The 26,298-nt window shown below is 40.8% G+C and overlaps 2 protein-coding genes across 54 annotated transcripts in view; one reads left to right on the forward strand and one right to left on the reverse strand.

The window, feature by feature from the left end:
• Positions 1 to 2,172, forward strand: part of NEB (nebulin) — a 165,676-nt gene extending 163,504 nt beyond the window's left edge. For all 50 annotated transcript variants that reach the window (XM_088661312.1, XM_060279713.2, XM_060279733.2 and 47 more), the window contains 3 exons: positions 6 to 155; positions 863 to 972; positions 1,431 to 2,172. In XM_088661312.1, the coding sequence (XP_088517438.1) occupies positions 6 to 155; positions 863 to 972; positions 1,431 to 1,604 (434 nt within the window). In that variant the 3' untranslated portion in view covers positions 1,605 to 2,172. The remainder of the gene's footprint in view (positions 1 to 5; positions 156 to 862; positions 973 to 1,430) is intronic.
• Positions 2,173 to 4,199: 2,027 nt separating this feature from the next.
• RIF1 (replication timing regulatory factor 1) overlaps positions 4,200 to 26,298 on the reverse strand; it is a 38,187-nt gene continuing 16,088 nt past the window's right edge. For 2 of the 4 annotated variants that reach the window (XM_035131540.3, XM_035131567.3), the window contains 25 exons: positions 24,638 to 24,808; positions 24,393 to 24,503; positions 24,182 to 24,244; positions 23,647 to 23,747; positions 23,155 to 23,241; positions 21,497 to 21,570; positions 21,090 to 21,270; positions 20,734 to 20,841; positions 20,478 to 20,627; positions 20,277 to 20,376; positions 18,956 to 19,220; positions 17,868 to 17,910; positions 16,873 to 17,075; positions 15,905 to 16,004; positions 15,031 to 15,165; positions 14,553 to 14,701; positions 14,150 to 14,239; positions 14,010 to 14,067; positions 10,351 to 13,260; positions 8,852 to 8,998; positions 8,248 to 8,325; positions 8,036 to 8,151; positions 5,941 to 6,094; positions 5,625 to 5,733; positions 4,200 to 5,297 (listed from right to left, as the gene is read on the reverse strand). In XM_035131540.3, coding sequence (XP_034987431.1) covers positions 5,077 to 5,297; positions 5,625 to 5,733; positions 5,941 to 6,094; positions 8,036 to 8,151; positions 8,248 to 8,325; positions 8,852 to 8,998; positions 10,351 to 13,260; positions 14,010 to 14,067; positions 14,150 to 14,239; positions 14,553 to 14,701; positions 15,031 to 15,165; positions 15,905 to 16,004; positions 16,873 to 17,075; positions 17,868 to 17,910; positions 18,956 to 19,220; positions 20,277 to 20,376; positions 20,478 to 20,627; positions 20,734 to 20,841; positions 21,090 to 21,270; positions 21,497 to 21,570; positions 23,155 to 23,241; positions 23,647 to 23,747; positions 24,182 to 24,244; positions 24,393 to 24,503; positions 24,638 to 24,808 — 5,924 coding nt within the window. In that variant the 3' untranslated portion in view covers positions 4,200 to 5,076. The remainder of the gene's footprint in view (positions 5,298 to 5,624; positions 5,734 to 5,940; positions 6,095 to 8,035; positions 8,152 to 8,247; positions 8,326 to 8,851; positions 8,999 to 10,350; positions 13,261 to 14,009; positions 14,068 to 14,149; positions 14,240 to 14,552; positions 14,702 to 15,030; positions 15,166 to 15,904; positions 16,005 to 16,872; positions 17,076 to 17,867; positions 17,911 to 18,955; positions 19,221 to 20,276; positions 20,377 to 20,477; positions 20,628 to 20,733; positions 20,842 to 21,089; positions 21,271 to 21,496; positions 21,571 to 23,154; positions 23,242 to 23,646; positions 23,748 to 24,181; positions 24,245 to 24,392; positions 24,504 to 24,637; positions 24,809 to 26,298) is intronic. The other 2 variants (XM_088661498.1, XM_035131558.3) reach the window with 2 other exon arrangements.

Here is a 26,298-nt window from a genome sequence, read left to right on the forward strand (position 1 = left end):
CCTAGTTCAAGCCCAGCGACGTAGCCGAGAGCAATCCCGCTCTGCCAGTGCACTGAGCCTCAGTGCTGGATCTGAAAAATCTGAGCATTCAGAGGCTGCCGATCATCACATGTCCTATTACAGCAATGGGGGCTTCTTTACCACAACTACAGCAGGTACAAGGGACTCAGGACTGCACTCATCTTGCAGGGATACCTTTTCAGGTTGTGTGTGCTGCTATTTCAAGTCAGTGGGGGAAGGGGGCAAGGTTCAACGCCTTGCTTTTTAATAACATTAACAATTAAATTGCTGCAAATCTGATCATACAGGAGCATGGTGTGGAGGTGGCTAGGCTGGGGAGACAGGGAATAAATGATGCAGTAATTTGGCAGTCAAGAGTGTCAGATATGTTTCACAACTCAGGTGAATTTGGGTACTGTGATTATAATGGACAGGCAGCACTAACAAATCAGAATTGCCAAAAAAATGCAGTAGCTTAGTTCAATGCAAGCTGCTATATACTATTAGAGATAGCAGGGAGACACTTTGTCCTAAAGAGCTTTATTTGTCTTTCAGATAATAGTTCTAAGTCCTTTTGTGCTATTTTTCTGGAGAAAAGAGCAAGCATTGGACAAGCCGGGGGGGGGGGGGGAGAGAGAGTTAGCACACTGGTAGAATACAGTTCTGTACACCAATATTATTGGCTTTAACAAAAACAAAAAAACTTTATCTAAAATGACACAGCCACATCATATTTGCTGATCTGCTGTCACCATTCCCTCAAAAAATGCAACCAAGCCCCATTTAAGTTTTATTAAAACACAGCGAAATTATTGAAGAGCATCAAATCTTCTAGTCTCAATTTTTTCATTTCCCTTTCCAGTGGACTACAAACACGCTAAAACTGTAGAGCTGCCACAACAACGGTCATCTTCTGTTGCTACCCAGCAGACAACAGTCTCTTCCATCCCCTCTCATCCATCTACTGCAGGGGTAAGGAAAATAAACTTATCATATGGCAAGAGTAACAAGTACAAAGAAATATGTTTTTAAATTGTGTCACTGTGTTGCACTGGGGAGAAAAACCTACATGTCTAATTAATGGTCAGCATTGTTATCTTGAATGTACGTATACTGATGGAAGAGAACAATAGTCTTATTTCTAAACACTCCTTTTCTTCCTCTAAAATATTATTTAATATTTATATATATATATATATATATATATATATATATATATATATAATTATATATATATCTTTTATACCAACAAAGCTGAGCTCAAAGCAACTCACAATTTAAAAAATCCTTTTTTAAATTACCAGCATTTCTACCGCTATGATCATAAGAGTAATTTAATGCAAACTGAAGGTATTTTAGATAGATTATTACCATACATGCAGTATGTTGGGATAAACCAAGTGCATTTATTTTTCTTTTGACCACCATAGAAGACATATCGCGCCATGTATGACTATACTGCAGCAGATGCTGATGAAGTCTCCTTCAAAGATGGTGATGCAATCGTCAATGTCCAGGCCATTGATGAAGGCTGGATGTATGGGACTGTGCAAAGAACAGGCAAAACGGGCATGCTTCCAGCTAACTATGTAGAAGCTGTTTAAGCCAAAATGGATGCAATATTCCATGAGACATTTTGACAAGGTAAATAAAAAGGCACCTTACAAAATGGCTGCCCACTATAGTTTTCCTGTTGATATATGCATTAGGATTGCCTTTTACACAGCAAACATTCTAGTTATCACAGAACCAGTGGGAAATACCAACCTGGCAGCCTTCATCTCTACCTTGATTAAATGGACTTGTGTATTCAAACACTATCTAAAAGAGAATTGTTAGAGGCTGACAATACAGTGAAACAGAGCCAAAGTCCACACTAATTTTATTTTTTAATGAAACATCTAATCTGTGTTGGTTTTAAAGCTTTTCTTATCAAGAGATGTTGTGTTCTCCTGTGATATTATAAAAATAGCCAAGTGTATTTATTTTTGTTTCAAGTAAGCAATTATGTAAAGCTAACATCTCAAACCAGCCAAACTGTATGTGGGAAAGCCCCTCCTCTTGTCTGCTTACAGAACGCTGATGCATGCCTTATTCATCTGAGTGTTCTTTGGTCCTGGTACTGTGACTTCCTCTCCAACTGGTGACTAATAAATTTCACAGCTCTGCAAATGTAGTTATGTGCTTAATTTATGCTGGAGGTGGGGGGGGGGGAATAGAACACTGGATACACAATTCCAAATGTGTGCAGAGGAAATCCAGAACCATGGATAGGCACAAATGCTGCTAGCTCCTCCAGTTCTTCCCATTTATCTGATGTCATTGAGAGGAAAGAAACCTTAATTGACACCATTCATCAACTGATGTGTGCCTTGCAAATGTGTTGTCTGTCAGGCTCAACTAGGCCTGGGCAATGTATTGCCCAGGACTATTGAGGACCAGAGTGCAATGGTGGTTTCACCCACAATATACCACAGGGTGAAGGCACTGGAGCTGATGCAACTCATTCCTCCTTCAATGCGCCAGAGGGAGGAACAAGCTGCATTAGCCCCAGCCCTGCAACGCACCAGGGTCCCACCGAGGTGGTTTGGGGCCGAAGCAGCTTGTTCCTTCCCACGCTTTTCAGTACTGTGATGTATCACTAGCCAAACATCATGCTGAAAAGCTTTTCACCCCAGTGAAGGGGAAAATATTTACTAACACACACTCTCCTCCCAAGAGCCAGGAGGAGCCTGCTCTAGGATCCCCAAACACCTTAGGGCTAACATACCTTGGCAGTGTCTCTCACAACTGTGGTGATGAATGGTTTGACTAGCTCCTGCAGACACACCACCTGGGATGAAACAAGTTACACTGCTACAGAAGAGCATCTTTCACCTGAAGAAATCTGAGAAGTGCAGCTGCAAGGTAAGAGTAGCCACCACATAAGGGTGGGAGTGAAATGTGACCCACAGCACTCTCTCAACCTGTGACTCCATATTAAGCCATTTCCTATCCCTTGGGAGTTCAACAAAGCCCCTACCAGCTCTACCAAGGTAGTACATAACCTGCCTCTTCTGCAACACATCCTCTCTTATCTGTGTCTATATAGATGGGACGCGACAATGGAATTCATTACATTAAAAACTCTGAGCTACTACAAAGTTTCCTTGATTTTGTATCTTAGCAGAAAGAATGTCTCTTTAATCATTAATATTCTTCTGAGTAAAACACTAATTATTCAAAGCAGCTTACAGATACAAGTTAAATACTAAAACCAATTACACTAAACAATAAAACCTAAAACACACACACTCGAAATCGCTTACTGCAACAAACATTTCCCTTCAGACCTTTTTCATATGCAAATATACAATGAAACAAAGACTCAATAAGTATTTGAAAGCTCAGCACTGAATTCAGTCAGAATAAAGTATCTGTAAAGGTAAAGGTAAAGGGACCCCTGACCATTAGGTCCAGTCGTGACCAACTCTGGGGTTGCAGCACTCATCTCATGTTATTGGCCGAGGGAGCCGGCGTACAGCTTCCAGGTCATGTGGCCAGCATAACAAAGCTGCTTCTGGCGAACCAGAGCAGCGCACGGAAATGCCGTTTACCTTCCCGCCAGAGCGGTACCTATTTATCTACTTGCACTTTGACGTGCTTTCGAACTGCTAGGTTGGCAGGAGCAGGGAGCGAGCAACAGGAGCTCACCCCGTTGCGAGGATTCAAACCGCTGACCTTCTGATCGACAAGCTCTAGGCTCAGTTGTTTAACCCACAGCGCCACCCGCATCCCATAAAGTATCTGTACATTGCCTTAAATCATATTATGATGTTGATCAACCTACACCCACATACCAAAATGAAAAGTTCTGGGTAGATATATTAGCATATATTTCAAAGAAAAATGTTATTTAGAGTGTCCTCCTGCAACTTGATCCTCTCCAGGAGTTTTAGGCCCAATTCCCATCAACTCCAGCCAGCAAAACAGCATGAAGATGCCAGGACACTATGTAACCTGAAACTAGCCCAATGAAGGGCAAGGACAAAAGACTAGATAATTAGGACCATGCAAAACCTCAAGTGGGAAGAGGGTGTCTCTCCAAGCTCTACTTAAATTCCCTTTTCAAAGCCCATTTCAACAGCTTTAGAAACATGAAAAAGGAACTGCCAGATCCATTAAATCATGACACAATTAAAACTAAGTTCTATTCAAAATACAATTCTAAATAAAAGAGTTCATTATTTTATTCATATATACATATTTATTTCCAAATAAGTGAAACTGATCCCATTGTTACCTCTGTGAGAACGGCAAACAGGGTGCTTTATACAAACAAAATGTTTCCCATCCAATGTTTTACAACAAATCTCAGATCATAATTAGTAATGTCTAGAATTGCTATTATCTACACATAATGTACAGTTATTTATGTCTAATTGACATGACTCAGGGAGTGGGACAAGTATAGCTCTGATAAATATAAAAATTCTGTAGCACATTTCATCCTGAAAATACTGCATCAGAATTTCACACCGATATACTTTTTCCTCCTTTTTGCATAGGTGCATGCAAAAATAGAAGTGTGAAATGGTAGGAAAATTGTTTGGAAATACTTTTTTTTGAAGCACTAATTAAGTACAGTGCATCTTAATATGAAGACAGACTATAGAGCCACTGTTTTCCAAAACACCAGCAGCTGAAACGTTTGCATCACTTTTGGTAAATCGCCTCGTTTCATTCCGCATAGTGAACTTTGTTGTTTGTTGTTGTTTTTAAATAGGAATAAAATATAAATCTGCATTCAAAAATATAGTTTAAATACTCAGCAAGTTGATTTTCACAACTTCAACAATTTTTTGCGGGAAACTGTGCACAACAGCAATAAAAACACTTGAATAGCAAATGTACCAAACTTACTGTACTTTTTAAAAGATACAGAGTGATGCCATACCTGCCTTGAGTGACGAAGATCTCTTTTATTCTTCTGGGATGTTTTTAAGTAAGTGTTCAGTTCAAATAAAAATAATTGGATTTTAGAAACAAAAATAGCTCTCAGAAGAGAAGACTTCATAGTGGGACAAGTACAGATGATTAAACAGTGCTTTCCCGGGTTGGTGACTTCCAACGAGCCTGCAGGTTTTTCATAATACAGTTTGTCATGCTATATAGTTTCTCTTGCATTTCAAAGAGTTCACTCCCTGAATAGTTGAGAAGATTTTCAGAAGTAAACTGCGGAGCAAGTATATCGAGCTGGGCAAAAAGGTCTGTAGTTGATTGCTCATCTGCAGTGGAGGAAACTGGCTCGCTCAAGTCTAGGAAGAAAGAAAGTTCACACGTAGAGAGATTTCCTATTTATAATCAAACTAGAGCCCTACTCAAATTCAACCAGTCCACAATTCTTGTTTGTGCAATTACATACCATACTAACTACCGCCCTAATGGGTAGGCACTGCTAGAATGGTGTGTAACAGCCTTAATCATATAGGAGAAATTGCTTGCCCATTTTGGACCAGCTGTGGAATGACAGCAATCACACTGCTACGGGTAATGTAGACAATGGGCTTAACCTGGGAAGCAAACATACCTAGTCTGCATTCCAGTTCAGACATCTAAACTGCACAATAGCAAGCAATATTTACCCGTTTCCATTTTATCTTCATTTGTGGAACAGGACTTCTCATCAATGCCATTCACTGGCTTTTCTACATCATCCAGCCCAGCATTTTCTTCAAATCCACGAGATCGTACCTGCACATTTGGGGGAGGGAAGAGAGAGATTTTATTGCAATATATTTCAATTGGAAGCAAAATTGAATGTAGACGAGAAATATAATTTATAGCTAATTATTAGTGTTGTTCTTCAACAGGAGGGGGGGGATCACAAACAATTTCTGATACGAAAACAAGCCCACATTTCAGATTTTGCTTATTTTATTATAATGCAAATAAACTTACCTGTTGGTCATGGTATCCTTTAAGAGCTCTTTTAACATTGGATACTTTGGGAGAACGAATGGGAAGAGTTTTGATCTCGGCTGATGTCAGAGAACTCAAGTCACCTACAGTCCTGATGTTCTTTGCTCGAATAAGTTGTCCTAATCCCCTTGCCCTTAGCCAAATCAAAGGGAGAAGTGTTAGTCCCCCCCTCCTCTTCCTACGCAACATTCTAAAACATTAAAATGCTTATCTTTGAAAGACAAAAGGACTCTTTAAAAATTCATTTTTCTACTTTAACTTTAACATTTTTCTACTTTTAAGTGCATCTTATGGAGCAAAAAATACAGTAAACTGACCCAGATCCTGCAATCATCATCTGAGGCCCTTCTTCATGTGCCCCCTCCACGAGAGGCCCGGAGGGTGACAACATGAGAATGGGCCTTTTCAGCAGTGGCTCATGCTTGGCACCTCCATTATTACGAAGGTGCCTTTGGAACGGATTAAATTCGTAAGTCGAGGCACCACTGTATCTTTAGGCACTTGACAAAAACATTCTTCTTCTCCTAGGCCTTTGCTTATACAATCTATGCCCTTTTAAACTGTGCACACACAGTGGGAGGTACTTTTGTTGTTGTTACTATGTTATGTACCGTATTTTTCCGTGTATAAGATGCCCCCATGTATAAAACGGCCTCTATTTTTTTAAATCCAAAATTAAGAAATTAAATTGTTTAGCTTTTTGGAGTGGGTGGGGAAAGGTCACTTCCGCCAATCGCTCACCCGCCTGCCCGCCACTGCCGGTAACACACCTCACTGTAGCCGTCAACTGTCTGCCCGCTTGCCGCCACCAACAGCCCACCCGTCCACTTGCCACAGCCACCAATCGCCTGCCCAATTGCTGCAGCCACAGCCAATCGCCAGCAGGCCACAGCCATCAATCACCTGCCCAATCACCACTGCCAATCTCCTGCTTGCTGCTGCCAGTAATCGCACGTCCCCCCTCTGCATTCACTATCTGTGTATAAGACACCCAATACGGTATTTTTCTGCTTTTATATTGCAAATCACCCTCTGATCCTTGGATGAGAAGAGGTATAGAAATTAATTAATTAAAATAATTACACCTTGAAGATACCCTTTCCTTCTTCTATACCCTCACAAAGCAGTCTTCTTTGTCAAGCTAGTTTCCTACCAAGCAGCATGAGTTTCACAACAACAAATTATTACATTTGCTTGAGCTAGTTTTTCTCCACACCAGTGCATTTTGTGCGTGTCTCCTGCTGCAGAAGAGAAATAGGTGAAAAAAACTGTGTGTGTTTGAACGCACACACAAAACCCCCTAAAGCCAGCCTCCTTAACTTCTTCATCTGTCTGTGGATTTGTCAAGTTGTGCTCACAATATCCAACAAAGATATTAGCAACTAGCTGTGGAATGTGGAGCGTGTAACTTTCTCCAGTTTGCCCCAGAGCCAGGTTTTAAGCATTTGCTTTCTAGTGCAGGAGAAAGAGAGGTACAGGAACCAGTACCACCGCCCAGGAACAACTCTGGAAAATATGTTTCCCCCCCAGTGTTTTGGGCATACTCTCTTCTTTCTCCAACATGGCAAAGCCTATATTCTCTTGTGGCTATTATCACAGATATAGCTCAACACTCTGTTCACAAAAACCCCCAGTGTGAAGTAGAGTGTAGCCTACAGTTTTTGTTATTTTCCTACAACAGCAGGCATTGATGACTGTTCCATCTATGTGACTTGGGACTAATGTTGTGCATATCACAGAAACACCGGATACATACATACAGTGGTGCCTCGACTTACGAATTTAATCCATTCCGAAGGCACCTTCGTAGGCTGAAAAATTAGTAAGTCGAAAAGCGCCATTGGAAACGCAATTTCCCATAGGAATGCATCTAAAAATTAATAAGTCGGAAAAACCCTATCTAAAACCGCTGCGGTTTCCGCTCGGATGTCGAGAAATTCGTAAGCGTGAGGCCATTTGCCCCATTCGTAAGTCGAAAAATTTGGTTATCGAGTCGTTCACAAGTCGAGGTACCACTGTATTAGAATACTTCAACATTTGACACAGGAATCTTTCCCAGTGACTTCCTACTTACCAAATATTTGAAGTAATCTGGGGCAAAATTGTGTCGACAGGCGCTTTACAGCCCACTAATGCAGGATATATGCATTCTGTAGGACTTGGTAGTGGATCCTTGACCATTTCTGGGATCTTAAATAATACAGAACATTATTAATTTGGCTAAGTTAAAAAGCTGAATACAGGAGAAAATGGAGAAGATATACATAAAGCCGAAGCAAATCTTACTAAACATTTCTTTGAGCTCTTATATTTATGGCTACGAGATCCTGGGGACAGAGATCCTTTGGTTGGAGTAGTAATAAGCTGGATAGGAAAAGAGGAAAAAAGCTCTCTCAGGATCATAGCACCTTATGATTAGTCTTATTAAAATCATATGCCTAAAATGGGGGTCCTTTAGGACAAAAGCTAGTTCAAAGGAATGGCTCATACTACTATCGGCAGCCAATACTTCTTCAGTAAACTAAATTAGTGAACCATACAGTATTTAAGAAAATGGCATGTTACCTTGCCATTTTTACTTCCCTGAACGTAGAGCCAAAAATAATCATATAATCATGTACACAAGTGGGTGGTTTCCCACCACCAGCAAATGTCAGATCGCATACTGCTCTGGAAGGTCCACTGACCTACAGGAGTGGTTTCTGGTGGGTGTAAACAGCTAAATTAGGATGGAGGGAGGAGCAGAAAAGGCTTTCTACTTGTGCACAGAGATCTCCAAATCCAAGTCTCAACTCTTTTGTATGATTATAAGCAGCTTATTTTATTGCAATGTTCTTGAATGTACCAGAGATCATTCTCACAGTAAAAATAAGAGAATTCCAGATATTACCTTGGCTTGGTGGTTAGGTGAAGATTTAATACTTCGGAAAGACTGAGAACCATTAGAAGAATGGGTTCTAACCACAGGACTTCGCCTGTCAATGTCATCTGCCAATTCTTCCTGGTAGATCGGATTGGCAAAGGAAACTCGTCGACTCTGTTCATAAAGATTCAATGGATTTTTAAGAACAAGGTCTTATACAATAAAGATACACCAAAGCCACAAAGTGTTGACTGGTTTTCAAGGGAAATTGATTTTTTTCTGCAAAGTAGCTAGCATTCATATATTTTCAAAACAAGACTGACAAACTTGATATAGAAAGAAGCATTAAGTCAGTACAGCTGATTTAGACCCATACAATATACCATAAGAGGTCCTCAAAGTGTGCCCAAGTGCATCCTTAACAAAAAGGGGAAAACTCCCTAAAGCAAAAATAAGTTCTACTAGTTGTGACTAGGAAAAGGGAGTGAGCCTGCAATGGCAAGTGACATAGTTTTAACATAATAGACTTGAGTTGCAATGCAATGCTTTGCATGAGTTTCCACTCTATAGCTCAGTAGACATATATAGGATATACTGTAAGCAGCTTTGGACAACTGTCTACGTCTGGGTAACACAGGAGGCATGTGGCTCCCTAAAAAGAATACCATATTATGCATTTCTCATGTTCAGATCTGGTTGTGACCTATACTACACTTCTGAGGCCTACTGATCTACATTAATCTCTGGTTTGAATGAGATAAACTGGCTGATTTCAGCAATATTTGAGATATTTCATATTGGTGAGTGCAGTGACTACTAATCAAATAAAACAATACTATTTATTAATCACCTACCACAATGTCTCAAGGCAATGTACAAAATACAATAAAAACACAACACAAAAAAATCCGATAAATGCAATATAAAATAGGCAGGTGCCTATGGGTAGCCTGAAAGTAGAACCTGAACATAATTTTGTTCGTAGGAATGAAAAACTGTAGTATGAAGCAATCCAGAAGCCTTGTTGACTGTGGAGGAAATGGTGATAAATATCAAGGGCTAGCAGATGGTTTTAAATGATACATGGAGTGAGGCATCAGTAGAAACAGTGTGCAACACTGATTGAGAATGGTCACAATTCAAGGCACAGTGTGTGGGAGCTGGGTATTTGGGAATACAGGATATTCCATATTCTAAGTTGCACCACTGAGTTCACAGATGTTGCTGTAACAGATGCCCAGCCTTCTAGGTAAGTTAGATACATTATGTTAAGATAAGCGGCTTAATCTCTCACAAGCAAAGAAAAAGAAGTGTCTGAATTGACAAAATACATTTCCTCCACAAAGATTTAAAAGTGTTAAACATATCGTAAGCCTTAAAAGGGAGAGAGATATGAAAAAAATCATGGATAAGATTTTGTAGGTTTTAGCTCTTATTAAGGAAGAAATGAATACTGAACTGTATAAAGGATATAGATACAATACGGATATATTCACATATAAATTTATAAAAGCCACTTCAAGTACCTTGTTTGCTGGTGATGGAGAATCTTCTTCTTTTTGTCTTTTTACACCTCTCTTTAAAATGCTGGTAGAGGGAGAAGCTGATGGAGACCAAATACAGCGTGCCTGCACTCCATTAGGGCTTTCACTAATCTTGGCTACAGAAAGAGCATAAATTTCCTGAAACTTTAGAGGGGAATCTGAGCTATTTTCCTTCTGTACCAAGGCTGAGATTTCATGTTCTATTGATCTGCTGGCTATATCGCTTTCTGCATCCTGTTCTTGAAGTTCTGGTACCTCTGCTACAGATACTGGTGTCTTGTCCACAACATTCTGAATGATGTCAGCTTTTGTTTCGCTGGCCTTTGTTTTTTCAGGTTGGTTCACACTCATCTCTACATCAGTCCTACCTTCTGGATGACCACTTTGATTACTATCTCCTATTTTTACAGAACCTGGATCTGTGTCTGCTTTTAAGGATGGACACTGAACAATGTGTTCTACTAAATCAGAGTCTATTGAACTTGGTTCTGAAGTTCCTTCAGCCAAGCCAACACAATCCAGATTTTCTGCAACAGATGTGTCACTCTCATCTTTCACATGGGATGATTTCTTGAGTTCCTCTTTTGGAGTGTCACCTCCTAGCAAATCGTCTTCAGACTGGATACCCTCGTGTGAATCTTTCAGGGCAGAGGAATTGCTAATGGAGGACAGCGGTGTGCTCGCTGCAAAAGGTTCCATACTGAGCCTTTCAGCAAACTGAGAATCAACAGTAGCAGGAATGCTTGGCAAAGCCACTGTTGCTTTATTAGCCATCTTTTTAGGCTCTTTTAACTTTAGTTCTGGGCTCCCTTCTTTTTGGGGGCTCCCTTCTTTTTTTATTTCAGTGTTAGACTTTCCCAACTGTGGAGATGGCTTCTCACCACAGCAGTTACAGCTCTTTGATTTCCTTGTGCGCTTGCTTCTTTTGTGCTGACACTCAGTTGTCTCTGAAGACTTCTCAGGTGAAGAAGAGGCACTGATAGCAGCAGTATAAGCACCACTTTCCAAACCTTCGGCAGGGGAGCTTATATTGCAGGAGGAATCAGAATATTTATCCATAACTGTCGTTCTCTGCCTGCTTTCTCGAGCTGACTCTGAAGTGGAGCGTGTCAGCATTCTGGCAGCAGTTCTCTCTGTATCTGAAGAGTCTCTACAAAGAGAAATGTCCATATCTTGCTCAAGTCCTGAACATTCACTAAGTGGGAGGGTACTTCTCTCTCTCTCTTGACCAATAACACCAGACACTAATGCTATTTCCATGTGTTCATCGGAATGCATTACATCTTTATTTTCTGCTGGCATGGTCTGGATTTCTGTTGCAGGTTTTGCATGAAACTCTTGGCTTTCTAGCACTTCTTTCATGTGGCTTTCAATTGAACTGCTTTCAAGTGAACTGCTTTTATTTTTCCATCTTCCTAACCTTTTCCTCTTGGTTCCTTCTTCTTTCGTTTCAGAACCATCAGACTCAGAGTTTTCTATACTGGTAAGTAATCCCTGTGAGGTTCTTCTTGTCTGATACCGTGGAAACCCTTTAGGTTTCTCACCAGTTGTATCTGGAACAGAATCTTGCAAGTCACTGATGTCAGATGAATGACTTCCTTCAGATTTTTCATTAGTTATGCTAGTTTCCTCTTGGATAGTTCTTGAAACATGGGATTCCTTCAAGATCGTACCTTCTGCAGTCCTGCTCCCATGTACATTGATTTCTTTCTTTATACTTCCTTGCACATCTATTGTTTTATCAGGAACAGATTTTTGCTTTTGTGCAGAAGCCTCTTTACTTTGTGAACTCCTCTTTGGCAGAACCTTTTCACCATCTTTACGCCCATCTTTTTTCTGTTGACTGTTCTCTTTGTCTGGACTACCTGAAGCTCCTTCTGCAGTTTCTGGTTTTCGTCTTAAAGAACGTCTTAATGCTTTTGGATTAGGTGAAACTTGTGGACTTTGGCCAACATTAGATATTGTAGCTGCTGCTAAAGTTAGCTCTGGGGGGGTATTCTCTTTAGAATCTAAATTTGCCCCTGCTTTGGTCTCTGCAACATTGTCCAAAATTTGTTTATTTTCTACTGTACATCCTAGTGCATTCAACTCAGAAACTTGAGATGGGATGTCTAGTAAATATTCTGGTTCTTGTGTTTCACCAGGTAATTCACATTTATCTTCTACAAGGTTGGCAGGAGACTCTTGCATATTTTTCTCCTGATGCAACTGTGGTATCTTTGAATTTTCTTCTTCAGAATTATCTGTTTTATTTTGCCTAAGGCTTGACTTTTTAATACCAAGTGTACTTTCAGGTTGCAATTTTGAATTAGCCTTATTCTCTTCTTTCAATCTTTTGACTTTGACGTAAGTCTCCAGTGCACCTAAGATTTCCAAGTTTGACCTTTTAGACCTGGGGATGGCTTCTTCCACTTTGTGTTTGAAGCTGTTATTATCCTCCCCATCTGGAATTCCTTTGAAAGAAGCATCTGAAGCAATCATGCATTCCTGTTTGGTTAATAAAGGAGTACTTGCAGATGTTCCAGACACAGTGAAAGTTGTAGGACTGAATGGTCTGTTTTCTGAACTATTAAATTTTTCCAGTGTTATGAAAGACTGTCTTCTGCTTACAGGCTGTGGGGTTCCTGAAATGACATCACTAGAGGCAGAGCTGCAGCTGCTGACATTAGAGGTACATTCATTCAGAGAATAATCCAATACTGAAGTCTCCCCTGGATCTGATTTAGGAGCACATGTTTCCAATTTCTCACAATTTGGATCTAAGCTTTGTTTACCAAAAGTGGTAAGCTGTTCAGCATTGGTGGAATTATTCTTCTCTGGAAGTACATCTGTCTTCCCACTTTCAGTTACTTCATGGGCAATGCCAAGCAAGTCACTTGCTGCTTTTTCATCCTGCATTGAAAAAAGCTTGGTGTCATTATACATTATATTGACTATACTGCTTACTTCACATCCTACCTTTCCTCGAAGCTCAAGGCAGTATTATGTGCCAATTCTAGGCATCTATACAGCCAGATCTCTTTAACTTCAGTAAAGTTACTACAGCATGCACCTTCAGGTCATATCCTTGTCTAACCGTTATCGGAAAGAAAGGAAGGAAGGAAAAGTCTTATCACTAAATCACTGGATACTTTTCCTGTTATTTTACCAGAATTGCAAGCATTACAATTTACGTTTTGCAATTCCAGAATTTTTCTCCAGATAAGAACATGCAGGAAAATCAAGCAAAACCTGTGCAAGGGGGGGGGGGTTAAGTTGACAATTCCAATTATTCACTAAAACAGTTTGCCACCTTCAAAAATCTAGTCATTTGTTGCAACTAGAAACTGGTAACAGTCCTTCAAGTATAGACTATGCACTTTCTATAATGGAAGGCCTGAAGCCAGAAGCAACCCATACATCCCAAGGCACCATGGCAGGGTCCAGATAGGCTTATGCCTTCACTCTAAATTCAAAAAGGAAGTCAAAGCCATCCAATGTACTTCAATAATGTTTCAGATGTCAATATAAACCTTTTTGTGGCTGTTACTTTGACACCTGGATGTGTCAGCAGCTACATGTGCTTTACTCCAGCAATATGCTGGATTTTTTTAAAATGTCATTACTATCAATTCCCAACAACTGTCAACATATGAAGATACCTGGGGTATTGTTTTGTTCTCTTCCCTCTCAGATTCTTCCACAGAGGCTGGTTTATCCCTAAAATAAAGGCAACTTACTTAGATGCACAGAAAACTCAAACATTTTACATTTCAAAGCACTGTTGGTCCCTAATACTTACGGATAATCTTCCTGGCTCTGTGAATATTGGGAAAACAAGGTAGTATCTTGGGATGCATCAAGATTATTGTACATTGTAGGAATATCAATCCTGCAAAAAATAGAACTGGTCAACATTCCAATAAAATGAGTAGTCCTAATACATTTGATACAGAATGGCATTTTAAGCTAGCAACTGTTCAAATTTGAAGGCTTGCCCTAGGGCCTGTGTAGGAACCATTCTACCCAGGGGTTGCACAGTGAGCTCCCTTATTGGTTACTGAACTAACTGGGCAGAGGAAGTGTGACCAACTTGGAAGCTCTTCTTCTGCCAGCTCTTGGCAATGAAGGAGACGAGCTACCTAGAAAGTTTCAGACCTGGGTGGCACACAGAAAAGGTGCATTTCCTGACTCTTGTTACAAACCTTTTAGTTCTTAGCACTTCTTTTTGGTGCTCTGTCAACACTCTCTCTTTTGTTTCTGGAGGAATAATCACGAAGTCAACAGTATTTTCCTCTTCCAGGAGCAAGTTTTTTCGATTTGTCTTTGTCAGCGAGTTTTCTAGTTTCATCTGCTGCATGAGAAAAAGTAAAAATAAAGAGTGTAGATAATTTGCTGCTTATGAACAGTAACAGTGCATATCAGACAATGCTGTAAACCTTGCACTGTGGCTGAGTGAAAATGGCTTCTGCTCACACTTGGGGAGACAAATGGATTCTGCCTATAATCAATTGCAAATTCCACCGCAATCTTCCAGTGAGCCCCATGATTCAGCTCTCCTTATCAACAAGAAAAATAACTGATGCTTAGAATAGAAAAAAACTGGGTATTATTGCTGGAGATGTAAGTGCCAATAAGAAACAATTTCAGTTAACAATTCCATTTAATGAACTGATGTCTTACCTTTGCAGGTGTTACGGGGGAATTAATACTTTTCGGCTTTAGTTCATTGGTCTGTGCCAGCAGGGAGTCTCTTTTCCCACTAGGATTTACTTCTATTCCACTTATCTTTGCATCCCACTGGGAATTCTCTGTTTGCTGTAACAAAATTAAAATTTAATAGGAGTAATATAACACCTTAATTGAGTTCTTACTGTAGTTCTTACTATTAAACTACAATTTAATAAGAGCAATGTAATATTACCACAGAATGGCTGGGCTAACCCAGTCAGATGGGTGGCATATAAATAAATTTATTATTATTATTTCTTAATAGTAATAACTACAGTAAGAACTCAATTAAGTGAACCATCAGTTGCTTTTTAATGAAAAATAACCCAAAGTGACTTACAAAAATAGTACATAACTGTCGAACAACATTAAACTAAAACAAAGTGAAAGCTAAAAACACATTCATAGAAGGGCAGGACTAAGAAAGCCCATCACTGGATGAGGCCAAAGATAATTAAAGGCCAAATTTGGTGGAAAAGAAATTTTATTGCTTGCCAAGTTGAGAGCAATTCATAAATGGGGACCCACCACGGAGGGGGCCCGTTATCATACCGACACCCTCTGCATCTCCCTTGGAGGGACACACAGAGAATGAAGATGAATGAAGGGTCAGTCAGTTCATGTGGGAAGAAGAGGTCCTATTAAGATTGTCAGAAGTGCTGTCAACTAAGTTTCTCCTCAGATTTATCTGCAACTACCTTTCATAAAAAAAACCAGCACACTCCTACTTTAGCAATTGTAAGCTGAATGAAGGTGTGCATTTTGACCTATTTACTCTGAAAAATAAAAAGGTTTACTACAACCAATACCAAATCCTAATACTTACAGAATCAGAGTATGTCCCGTTACATTCTCCCACTATGTCCGTGTTTTCAAAGCCAGGCAACGAGAGTAAATTTTTTTGCTTGGCTTGGCACAAAACACATCTGCAGGGAAGCAATCATGGAAGTTGCATTTAAAAACTTTGAATCTGATATTCAGACTTTGAACTATTAGTTTTTAGCACAATGTTTACACTTGAAAACTTATAAGCACAAGAATGCAGCTTTGGGTTGCTATCTACAATGCATTTTCAAGATGATGCAGCTTTGTATTCTATATTCAAACCCAAACATTATGCAAAACTTTCACCTGTTTTGATTATCTGTAAATGGTCTATACTAGTTTATTGTGTGAAACACCAAGCAAAATATGAAATTCTGGAGGACAAACAATACTATTACTTATACCAAAATCTTTTGCTTCCATTGTACAAGTTACTTCATTAAAGAGTGCATTGAATCCCAAATCGGAAGTAATTAGCAGTCAGTCAACATCAACCTTTGCCCAACCAAAAAGAACCACTAGAAGGTACCTGGTATTTATAAGCTTGACCAGAGGAGTGATAGAAAAAAGGAGAAAGCAGTTCTAGTCCAAAAGTTCCATTCAAAGGTGCTGTTGTCCTTACATTAAATTTTGTACAGGAAGGCCTACACAAGAGGCAGGGTTAAGCCACCCTTTTCTCTACCCATTCTTCTGCTCAGATTTGCAGCGGCTAAAGAGTTCTTCTGGTTTTTAATTAAAGGAACTGGCAAAGTGACACAACTCCAAGTCAGGACAGCTATGATATAGTTGCTTTCATATGCATATACCGTTTTTCAAATTCCCCCAACAAAATGCTTCCAATAGAAGTGCTTCATGTTTAGCAGACTGGGAAATGGATAAGAATGCTTTTAAGACTGGCTGGGAGCTGGGGTGGGGGCTCTACACAAGTAAATGAGTTTGTCCACAAGTCTATAGCTACAAAATTCTTACTTTAATTCTTCTGGGTATGTCAGCACTACAGCTTTACCAAATGTTGCATTCCAGAACTGAGCTGCTTGACTACGTAGCTGTTTATTCTTGTGCAAAAGCATTATGCACAGCAATGGAGAAAGCTCTTGCAGCAGCTCACTGTCAAAGGATCCAGCATAGAAGGACTGAAAACAACTAATACTTTCCGCCAATAACTTTTCAAACTGGAAAATAGAATAAAAAAATGTATCAAAAATGTTATAACTGCAAAAGGTGTTAACAGCACATAATGTCTACTTGGTTACAATGTACAACTTAAAGCAAGAAGGCCAATAATATAAGGAAGTTTTTGGAACGCTGTTTACAGACCCAGAGCCCTATCCTCTAGGCTAGATGGCATAGGACAGGGGTCTCTAAACTTACCCGACCGGAGGGTGGGGGAGCGCGAGTGAGCGAGCGCACACCCATATGCGTGCACGACTTCCAGGTGGGAGGAGCGTCGGGAATAGCTTGTGCGCATGAGCGTCCTACGACCCAGAAGTGCGCCGGAAATGACACTAGCGCATGTGCGCAAGCTATTTCCGCCACACATCCGACGCGGAAGTGGGCAGCTGCACCGCGCCGCTAAGAGCAAACGGCAGAGTCGTCGTGGAGTAAAAGAGGCCTTCGGGCCATATCCGGCCCACGGGCCTTAGTCTGGGGCCCCTGGCATAGGAGATCATGGCAAAATCCTACACTAGACCCAAATAATGCACAATGAAGCAATTATTGCACTGATTAGGCAATTCCTTGCCGGGGTTAGTCATGCAACACCCACATAATTATGAGGAAGGCAAGTCTGTGGTAGTACAACAGAGATGCTGGTACAACACACACACACACACACACACACACACACTATACACTATGTGCAAGGGCAGCTCCTTTTATGGAATTATGGTACTAGGCTGCATGGTATTAAAAAACGTTGTATTCAAGGGACAGAAAAGCTTCCCACCACCCCCAGTCCAAATTACCTTGTTGTTGAGCCCATTGGTCACTTTAGACGCATTAGTGGACCTGATGGGGGAAAGGAGATAACTGATGAGTATTGATATAAGGAATAACCTCTGCTTCTTTATTTCCTGGTTACAGCATTCATATCCCCTTAGCCAAAAAAAGCTCTGGGAGTAGCTTACCAAAAAAAAAAAAACTAAAAAAAATTTAAGACTATGCCTGCCCTCAGGCTTTCAATTAGTCTTAAAAATAGATTCTGTCAGATAAGGTGCAATATAGGACCTACCTAATTTTTATAGTTTAAAATTGTGGCAAAATGTTTTCAATAATGTTTTTAAAGCTGTAACCTGCCCTTTGTGCTAAGATGAAGGGGAATCAATCAATCAATAGCAGGAGGAAGCTCAATATAGCAATCATCATCATCATCATCATCATCAGGATAGTATTGTAATTTTATCATAGCCATAACATTTATACACGTTTAAAGAAACACACACCATTTTTGGACATATCAAATAGCCAACCAAATCAAGGCTGCTAATAATGAATTTTCAGTAAGCAGCTGATTCTAGCCTCCTGTAGCTTTTAGGGCTATCACCCAATTAAGCAACTCTCTGTTTGATCAATGATGAGCTTCAGCTGACTGACCAAACTTGCATATTGATAAAAAGGTAACTCTGAAGCAAGTGGTGTACTTTCCTATTTTTGGATGAAGCACACATACCTTAAGGAGGCATCATTTTTTAAAAAGAATCCCTTCCCCTTCTGTGTCATAGGAAATGACATCTCTTAAAACTGTGTGCTCTCTGCAGTTAATACTTGTGTTAAATATATTTTTTAAAAACAGCTGTAAGAGTAAAATTTAAAAATAATAAATCTGATTACAGATTGCAAATGGAACTTTTGCATCAAGGTGCTATGTAAGCTGCTATCCAACTCTCAATGTAGCACCAATAAAGTACCTCTGGAACATCACTGGACTAGTGGTATAGCCACGTAGGTTTCCTAAGCTATTTCAATCACATGTATAAAACAAGTTAGCCATAGTAACAAAAGTAGTATGCAACTGCAAAGTCAGTATTGCATAGCTATATAGCACAGCACTCACTTTGTTTTTTCATAAAATGCTGATAACGGTTTCGCAATAGTTCTGAAAAGAGGTCTGATGACTGAAGGTAGGGAGATATGGCCAATGATATTTTGAAGAGCACCAATAACGGAAGTGCTGATAGAGGTCTTTCTTTCAGGGCTGGATTCCTTGGACGCAATCATCTGAAGTGAGTTTACTAGTATCACTAAAAGTTTAATTAAGGACGACAGCTTGCCAAGGGGATCTTTTTTCTTTTTGGACCAGTCTGCAGGCATCTGTGGGGCTAAGGATCAGTATGTTAAGTTGACAACATTTATTTTAGCAAATAAGGTAGATTATATTAAAGTTATAGCAAGGACCATACACACCTGCATCTATTTATAAATACCATTCCTCCTTGTACCCTTCCCTTGGAACATGCCAAATATGAGAGTGTTATTCGATTCTACAGCTATATTCCTAGTACAGGGTTAAGAGTTCATATGGAGATCGTATACTCCCTTCCCTTTTCTGTTCCCATGTTTTAAATTCTAGAACATGAAGTAGCTGTAATTAACATCACAGCAGATGATTAAGGGCAATGGGATAGGGTGAAAGAATCTTCACATGTGATCCTAATGGCCTGCTCGCCTCTTAACCATGTGCAACAGCCCTTCCAAAGGAGGAGGGCAATACAGCAAGAGAGCCTATTCTCCCACGAAAGGGAATGGTGCACAACATACACCCCAGGGACTCCTTGCAAGTTTCAAGACCTCCCGCTCCACACATACCCAGCCTCCCACCATGGCAGGCATTTTACTTAAAGTATTTAATAGCACAGCTGAAGAACTTAATCCAGACTAACTTTAATAGTAGTTCACTGCACTGCTGACTTCAGTAGAGACTTCAGAATTTATGTCAAACTACCAAACAACGTGTGTCTATACAACTTTAAGAAGCTTTTTATGGGTCTGAGCACAGCTCTTAATCAACACAATCAATTCAGCTGCCAAGACAGTAAACTGACCAAATATGTATAGCAACTCAGCAGCTCTCCGTTTTGAAATCAATATTATGAATACCAATTCTTACATAGCCCAAGAAAGCAACACTCAAGCACAAGAAGAAGGTAGCAGGAATAAGGAAACCCCAACGATGCAGAAGCACAAAAAAACACTGAGGGGGGGAAATCCTGAAACAGTCAAATGAGGACTGAGCAGGCTCACTGGGCAAGAAAAGCTGACTGACCAGGTGTGGAGGTGAGGGAAGAGAGAGGAAGTATCAGAAAATCAGGAGAAGGAATGGAACGAACCACTCCCCAATGCAACATTTAGTTGCTGATTCCACTTATTATCCTTACATCTATTTGATGGTTGGTATTTATTGCCATAAGGTGCAAAATTGATGCAGTCAACCATAACTGACGTGATGTGAGCGAGGCCATCCAATTTGGACTGATTCTGAAATAAAAGAAATTTATTTACCTCATCAGTGAAAGACAAGGGATAGGATTTTACATAAACACCAACCACATTTTGAATTAAGAGAAGCCTATACTTACAATATCTGCTTCATCTTCTAATCCAGATATTATTTTAGCAGAGAGTTCTTCACAGCATAGATTATCTTCTGCTGTTCCCACTAGCAAAGCACAGCGGGCAAATGCTCTATAGAGCTCTGACCAGGAACGGAGCAATGTTTTCATTGTAGGCTGTCATGAAAGAAAAGAAGCAGAGATCACAGTTCTTTCTGGTCTAAGATTACTACTACACACACTTCTTTCTTTCTTTTTTAAAAAAATCCAAGTAGTTTCTTACCTGTGGAAATTCAGAACATGGGAATATGGTATTCACAGGGAGCAACAATGCACTGTAAATTGCACTGAAATTATGCTCCAAAGCATCACCTTGATTTACTTCATTTGTCTAAAGGGGGGGAAAAAAACAACAACAGAACTTTATACACCCAAAGAAACCTGGTATCCTGGGCTTTGTTTTTCTAAAATATTTTTCACTTTTACTCTAGACATGCACCATCATTAAGACACATGGGAATTCTGGCTTTTTGTGCCAGGTTATTTTACAGACACTATACTTTTAAAATGCAATTCCAGCAAAGTACATACTTTGGAATATCCATGTATAGTCATTTCAGTAGAACCAACACACTGTACCTGGTTAATCCATTCAGTTAAGGGGTTAACTATAATACTCCACATTCTCCAGAGATGTTCCTTATTTTCCAGATACTTTGCGCTTTGGTTGACAATTGTGAATACAGACTCACTAAAAGTCAGAGGAGATGTAGGGCCAGACAAAACACATCCTACAAGTGATTCATAGTTCAAGAAAAACCTGATTTGAAAGAAAACAGAAGAAACACTCAGCAACTTCAAATTATTTAGCAACTACATCATTCAACAAAGTTGTAATAACTTTGACTTATAGATTGAGGAGGGAAAGAAAAATATTAGTTACATTTTAAAGCAGAAAATTACTGTAATCAGACAGCCCAAATGAATTCAGATATTAGGATATATAATTACTAGAGTATAGAAAAACTTTGCTCTGTAGTACCTACCTTTCATCTTGAACATAGCATTTTAACAGTTCTTCATGGAAAGAAAGCTGAATTAAAAACAATGCTGGAGTCCCCTAGCAAGGAAAAAAGCCACAGTACTTAGTCAACAAGTCTGCTATGTTTGGCAATATTTCACAAACGTACAGTATGGCTCTATTCTGTATTCTATTCCGTATAAGCATCAACAACACCTGTTTGCTGGATTAACGTATAGGGGTCAACAATTATGTTACAGTTAAGAACAGATAATTGCTAAATGGTTCAATCCCAAGATGTGATCTGTGTTCACTGTGCTCATATGCAATTACAAGGTGTGACTGGAAAGTTCGGTGAATGGTCACAGAAATTGGACAGTGAGAAATATTTGAACATACAATCAGCAGCGGAAACCCACAAAATGCTCACAATTGTGTACGGAGATGAAGCTGTAACTCGAAAGACAGTGTATGAGTAGTTTAAGCATTTCTGTGAAGGGTAGCAAACTATCGAAAATGACTCTCGGTCTGGCAGACCATCAACGAGCAGAACGGCAGCAAATGTCAAGAGAGTTCGTGAGTTATTGATGCGGGATCAGCGTTTGTCCATCCAAATTATGGCGGAAGAATTGCATCGTCTGCATGAAATCATTACTGAGATGATGATGTTGTCCAACCCTCCATATTCTCCCGATCTGGCCCCACCGGATTACTGTACTTTCTTTTTCCAAAACGGAAATCTGACTGAAAGGGCACAGATTTTCCAACATTTCACATGTCCAAGCTGCTGTGACGAGTGAACTGAAAGCAGTATGAAAAGAGGCATAAGTTTCCAACAGTTCTACGAACATTGTCAACAGTGCATTGTATCAGAGGGGGCCTACTTTGAAGGCCTGTGAGGCATGTACGTTTGAATATTTCTTGCTGTCCAATTTCTGTGACCATTCACCAAACTTTCCGGTCACACCTTGTATAAGACTTTTGGAAAGAACTTTTTTTTAAAGAGAGCTAGTGGGGAAAACCTGAAGCCCTTAAATGGCTATTAATCAGCTACATCAATCTGTTTTATGATCTCTGATCTCAGAAATGCTATACTTGATGCTACCATTCAGATACACATTCAACATGATTAAGAAGCTGGTATATGGTACCTCAGTTTATGAACACAATTGGTTCCGGAAGCCTGTTCATAAACTGAAGCATTCATAAACTGAAGCGAACTTTCCCATTGAAAGTAATGGAAAGTGGATTAATCTGTTCCAGACGGGTCCGCTGCGTTCGTAAACCGAAAATTTGCAAACCAAGGTGTTCATAAACCGAGGTTCCACTGTATTGTATTTTGTTGTGCCCTAGAAATGTCAACATCTCTCTTTCCAGCTTTTCTTACTAACAGAACCTTGGCAATCTAAGGCTAAAATAGTTACTGTTTTAAACAGGGAGCCCTCCATCTGATTCCTGCCAATATTTTCCGGTATGGCCACTACTCAAATAAAAGGAGTCAGGCTCCTTATATTCTATGCTGTAGTATACATAAATACTCAGAAACATTTCTAGCTAAAGCATACACAAGTCTTACCAGTTATGCTTTGTCAAGAGAACAAGGGTCATCTGCCTATAATATATTGTACAAGTGACATGATGGGTAGGGTAAGCTTTACACACACACACACAAATCCCACTTACATTCAGAAGATCCATGTCAGCAACCTGATAGGCTGGGGATCCTAGTACTTTTGGAGGCAGTTCTTTGATTGTGATTTCTATCAGGGACTAAAGGAGGAAATGAAACATTATTCATCTAAAATAGAATAGTTACGTAGCATGAATACTAAACCTAATCTGTAAATATGAGGGGGGGAAATTCATCTTGTTTCATGAGGTTATGGGGTACAAAGAGGAAATCAAGGCTTAACAGAAGCAGTGATCTACAAGACTGGAAAGACCAATTCCAACAATGCTTAGCTTGAAAATCCTGTGTCAACTAAGCAGCAAGTGCTGTATAGCACATAGCTTAATGAGTGTCAGCACTGGGAGCAAGTGCTGCTCACCAGAGCAAATGCTGACCCAAACAATGTCCAATGGGACCAGTTCAGAGATCATAATCTGTAGATATGCCACCTCTTACCATTATTTGATAGCTATATATACACTTATAGACTATAATAAACAACTTACCATTGACTTTAACACAGATAGTTCATTTGACACAACAATGTTTTTTAAGGCCTGAAGTAACATAGTGAGTACATCTGAGCTTTGCCGTTCTCTCTTGCTCCCTAAAAACAAGAGATGCAAAATTAGGCCTTGAATACAATTTGGTCTTGCAAAACCTGCAGCATTGCCCACCTTAAAGGCGAGAACTGCATTAATGCTCCTGCTGCAAGTTTTAAACAGAGTTCTGCTTTCAGGTAAATTATGGCTGTTCAGAAATAGTGGCGGGAATTAACTTTGTTCATGTTAAATGTTCTACCAATTTGTTTAGACACAGCTGTAAGCAGAACTGAAAAACATATTTGTTTTTCAACTTCATCATTTGTTACTCAGTTTAAGTTAGCACCAGTTCCTGGAGACTGAGTGTTGGAGCCAGGTTCTTCATGCCTAGAATACTTTTACCTGGATGGTGCACTTACTTGTCCACACTCTTACTTTCCAATAATTGCTCATAAGCTTTTATTATGGTCTACACCAGAACATTAATATACCCACTTACCTGATTCAATTGCCCCTTTCACAAAACGAATCATTTCCTTCCATATAGCACTTAGACTAGTATCTGCAAAAAAGAGAATGAATTAAGGGCAAATTAATAACCCAACGAAGAGCTAGATAAATCAGATTTTGACTACTGCTCATTTAGAAGAATCCTTTCTACCAACTTGCACAGCACGAAGCACTATTTTAGTGGGGAAAAATAATCTTACCAGAAGCATCTTTTCCAACTGCAATGAAGCCATCCTGAACTGCATTTATGAATGTGCTGGCATGCTTACAGAAGAACGAAGGACTGGTGATTACTGAGTGCTGAAGAGGTTCTAAGTGGGAAGAGAAAGCACAAGTTCTATCATTCTTATCAATTGTCAGAGCAGCTAGCAGCATAAAAAACTGGCATAAAAAAACTTGTGGTATTATAATCTGCTTGAACTTTCCAAAAAATGTATAACATTACCTAAACTAAGTGCAATGTTGTTTTCTTTGGAAAATGACAAAACTTCTGGTCCCATGAAAAAGTGAAGTAGCATTTCAATTCCTAGAAGCTGAATTGATGGAATGGCTGTAACTCCTGAACTAGAACTCAGGTTCATCCTTTTATTTGCAGGGGTTCCAATGGGGAAAGCACCTAAATAAAACCAATGGTACATTACTTGAACCACAGAAACTTTTATATACAGTACACGAAAAAACACAAAAATAATATATACCGTGTTTCCCCTTTTTTAATACGTAGTCATAAAGTAAGCCATGGCACGATTTCTAGTCATTTGCGAAACGTAAGACATACCCCGAAAATAAGACATACCTCGGAGAGGCTTGAGACCATGTGGGAGCGGGTGCATGAATTGAGCGCGTTGCCAGGCGAGCCGCGCTGGGAGCCTCCCCGCTCTTCCCAGGACTTTTTTCCACTCGGGCCGAGCGCCCGGACAGGGAAACCCCCCCCCCCCGCGTCAGGAGCGCTGCTGGCCCTTTCCGCGCTGCCAGGGTAACGGACGGCGGCGGGAGCGCTGCTGGCCCCTTCCACGCCTCTGGAGCGTTGTGGGCTGCATGGCCCAAGGCTGAGCGGCAACGGGAGGCCTGCGGGCCCTTCCGCGCCGCCGGGGCGATGGGTGGCGGCGGGAGCGCTGCTGGCCCCTCCCGCGCCTCTGGAGCGTTGTGGGCTGCATGGCCCAAGGCTGAGCGGCGACGGGAGGCCTGCGGGCCCTTTCGCGCTGCCGGGGCAACGGACGGCTTTTTTTCTAATTGCTTTTAAAAACAAGGCGCTGGACTGGAGGGACCTTTGGTTTGGTCCGCCTGGGCTCTTTCTGTTTAAGCAAGTGCCGGGAGAACAGTTCTTCAGAGAGGCTCTCCCGGCTTCCGCCTTGAGCTCTGTAGCACCACCTCCCACACAGAGGAAGCGTGAGAAGCGCAGCTGCCGAGGGCCCCGCTGACCCCCGCAGAAGCCCTCACGCCCCTCCCTCAAAGCCATGTTGTGCCGCAGCAGCCTGGCAACGTCTTGCCCAGCTCCCAATCCACCTTGCCACCCACGAATGGGCCATTTCAGATTCCGCCCCACTCCCGCCCTGCCTCCTCAGCCGCTGTGCGAACTAACCCCCGCCAGCCAGTCAGCCAGCCGCCCAAGCCTGGCTCCTTGAAGGCTTCGCCTTAGCAAAATCCCTGCCTAGGCTGGAGCTGGGGGAGCCTCGCGCCATCGCTTCACACGCCCGCTCACGGCGAGCACCAAGCTCCCCCGGCGCGGAACCTGCCCGGTTCCCGCATGCACAGGTTCAGGCCACGACTTCGGCACTGAACGGACAGCGGCGGGAGCGCTGCTGGCCCCCTTCCGCCCCACCGGAATGTTGTGGGCCGCATGGCCTCGGCGCCCAGAACTGGCGGCTGCTGCAACGCCAAGCACTCGGAGCGCCCAGCAGCGCCCCGCGGAGCACCCAGCAGCGGATAGACTTTCCTCCCTTCCTGTATTCCAAGAGACAGTCTCTGCAAATTCCACCCTTCCTGCCTGCCTTATAAGACCAACGAGCAACAGAAGGTACCATAATAAAATAAAATAAAATAAAAACCTAATAAAAAATTAAGACATCCCCTGAAAATAAGACACCTTGTGTTTTTTTGAGGGAA

Source organism: Zootoca vivipara, chromosome 1 (assembly GCF_965207765.1).
Source record: "Zootoca vivipara chromosome 1, rZooViv2.hap1.1, whole genome shotgun sequence".
NCBI lineage: Eukaryota > Metazoa > Chordata > Lepidosauria > Squamata > Lacertidae > Zootoca > Zootoca vivipara.